This window comes from Squalius cephalus, assembly GCF_949319135.1.
Source record: "Squalius cephalus genome assembly, chromosome: 18".
Classification (NCBI taxonomy): Eukaryota; Metazoa; Chordata; class Actinopteri; order Cypriniformes; family Leuciscidae; genus Squalius; species Squalius cephalus.
This window is the reverse complement of record NC_137139.1, coordinates 30,284,529-30,286,157: the sequence shown is the minus strand read 5'-3', so window position 1 is coordinate 30,286,157 and position 1,629 is coordinate 30,284,529. Positions and strand designations below refer to the sequence as shown.

The 1,629-nt window shown below is 45.1% G+C and overlaps 1 protein-coding gene across 4 annotated transcripts in view; it reads right to left on the bottom strand.

The window, feature by feature from the left end:
- nhsa (Nance-Horan syndrome a (congenital cataracts and dental anomalies)) overlaps nucleotides 1-1,629 on the bottom strand; it is a 101,893-nt gene extending 100,264 nt beyond the window's left edge. For all 4 annotated transcript variants that reach the window (XM_079849944.1, XM_079849946.1, XM_079849947.1 and 1 more), the window contains exon 1: nucleotides 1,039-1,629. In XM_079849944.1, coding sequence (XP_079706070.1) covers nucleotides 1,039-1,318 — 280 coding nt within the window. In that variant the 5' untranslated portion in view covers nucleotides 1,319-1,629. The remainder of the gene's footprint in view (nucleotides 1-1,038) is intronic.

The following is a 1,629-nucleotide window of genomic DNA, read 5'->3' as shown; positions in this document are numbered from 1 at the left end:
TGTATCTGATTAAAGTTATTGTTTTAAAATGTTTAATATTTTAAAATATTTATTATTTGTAATTTGTAAATATTAAACAAAAAATAAATACAATTAAAAATAATAAAAATACATAAAACATAATACAAATTATATTATTATTTTATATTATAATATTATTATTTTATTTCTTTTTTTAACTATCATGATGTACAAAAAATAATAAAAAATCATGCATTTTAACTGCATTACACATGTGATGCAAATCACCAAACACACAAAACAACCTAAACGTACTAAACTAATAATAGCCTTCCACACAAACTAAGTTTAACCTGCACCAGAAACACACACACACACACACACAGACAGGAGAAAGGCTTGTTTCACTTTGGCATGAATGACAGAATCTGTTCTTATGCAACACGGAAATGATGTTCTCTGTATAACAAGAATCCTGTTTCCCAATGACATCTGGTGTGAGGAGCACCAGCCCTTCTGCTGTCCTGCACTAACCAACTCCTTCCACAAACACTCCAGCTGTGTTCAGAAACATGTTTGCTGCTTTATAGCCGGGCCAGGATAGTAATATCATGTTCCACAATCCAGCTTGATCAAGATGGTTCAGATAAACCCCAGTTATGCTGAATATCTAGCAGGGAGCACACCTAAAACATGTTCCCTGAGGTTAGGAGTTTTGATCAAGGCTTCAATGTGAATCGTCTATGAATCACCTCATATTGGGTAAGAAACCACAAGTTTTGGGTCACCAGCCAAGATCTTTAACCACTGGAAAACACCAGCCATGCGCGCAAACGAGGAGGCAAGAGCGCGCAAAAGTAAACAAATATTTGCATTATTACATAACACTTCCAGTGACTTACTAAAGGGCTGGTTCATGATGCGGCTACCCGAGTGGTCAAGCATTTGGGCTGGTCACACAAACACCGCAAGTGCAATCGATCACCATTACGCACGGGGTTTAGGACTAAACGAGAAAATCAACTCTTCAGCACAGTTTGGAGTGAAATAAAAGCGTCTCCTGTGTGTGGTACTCACGCACTGCCTCCTGCTTGGGGTCGAGCGCACCGGTGGTCTCCTGGATCCGGCTCATCTTGTCCCGGAGCGCGCAGACGCGCCGGCTCGTGGCGAGCAGCTCGTGCTCCAGCTCGTGGAAGAGCGAGCAAGCGTGTTTGGCCAGATCCGACAGCTGGCGCAGGGTCCGGGACAGAGACACGTTACTGAGGGCGCACAGGTCCTGGAGCAGAACACACTCCTCGTCCGCGTCCGCGCGCCTGCACAGCCACTGGGGCTCCACGATCCGCTTGGCGAAGGGCATTTTGTCATGTAGTGTTTCAGTATAAAATCCACCTTTGGAGGGAAACACAAACAGGTTCCATGTAAAAAGCAAGACCCCCTCCTCCTCCTCCTCCTCCTCTTCCTCCGTTAGTCCAGGGTCTCTCGCGGCTCGTCCTCCATCCTCCGCTCGTTCTCTCCGGACACACACACACACACACACGCTGAACCGCACTGAGATCCGCCTCCGCCGCTCTGATCCCTCTCTTACACTCGCTGGCGTGTTTTCTGCGCTTTAAACTCCGAATGCTTTTAAGGAAAGTCGGAGAGAAAACCTGGAGCGGAGTGAAGCGT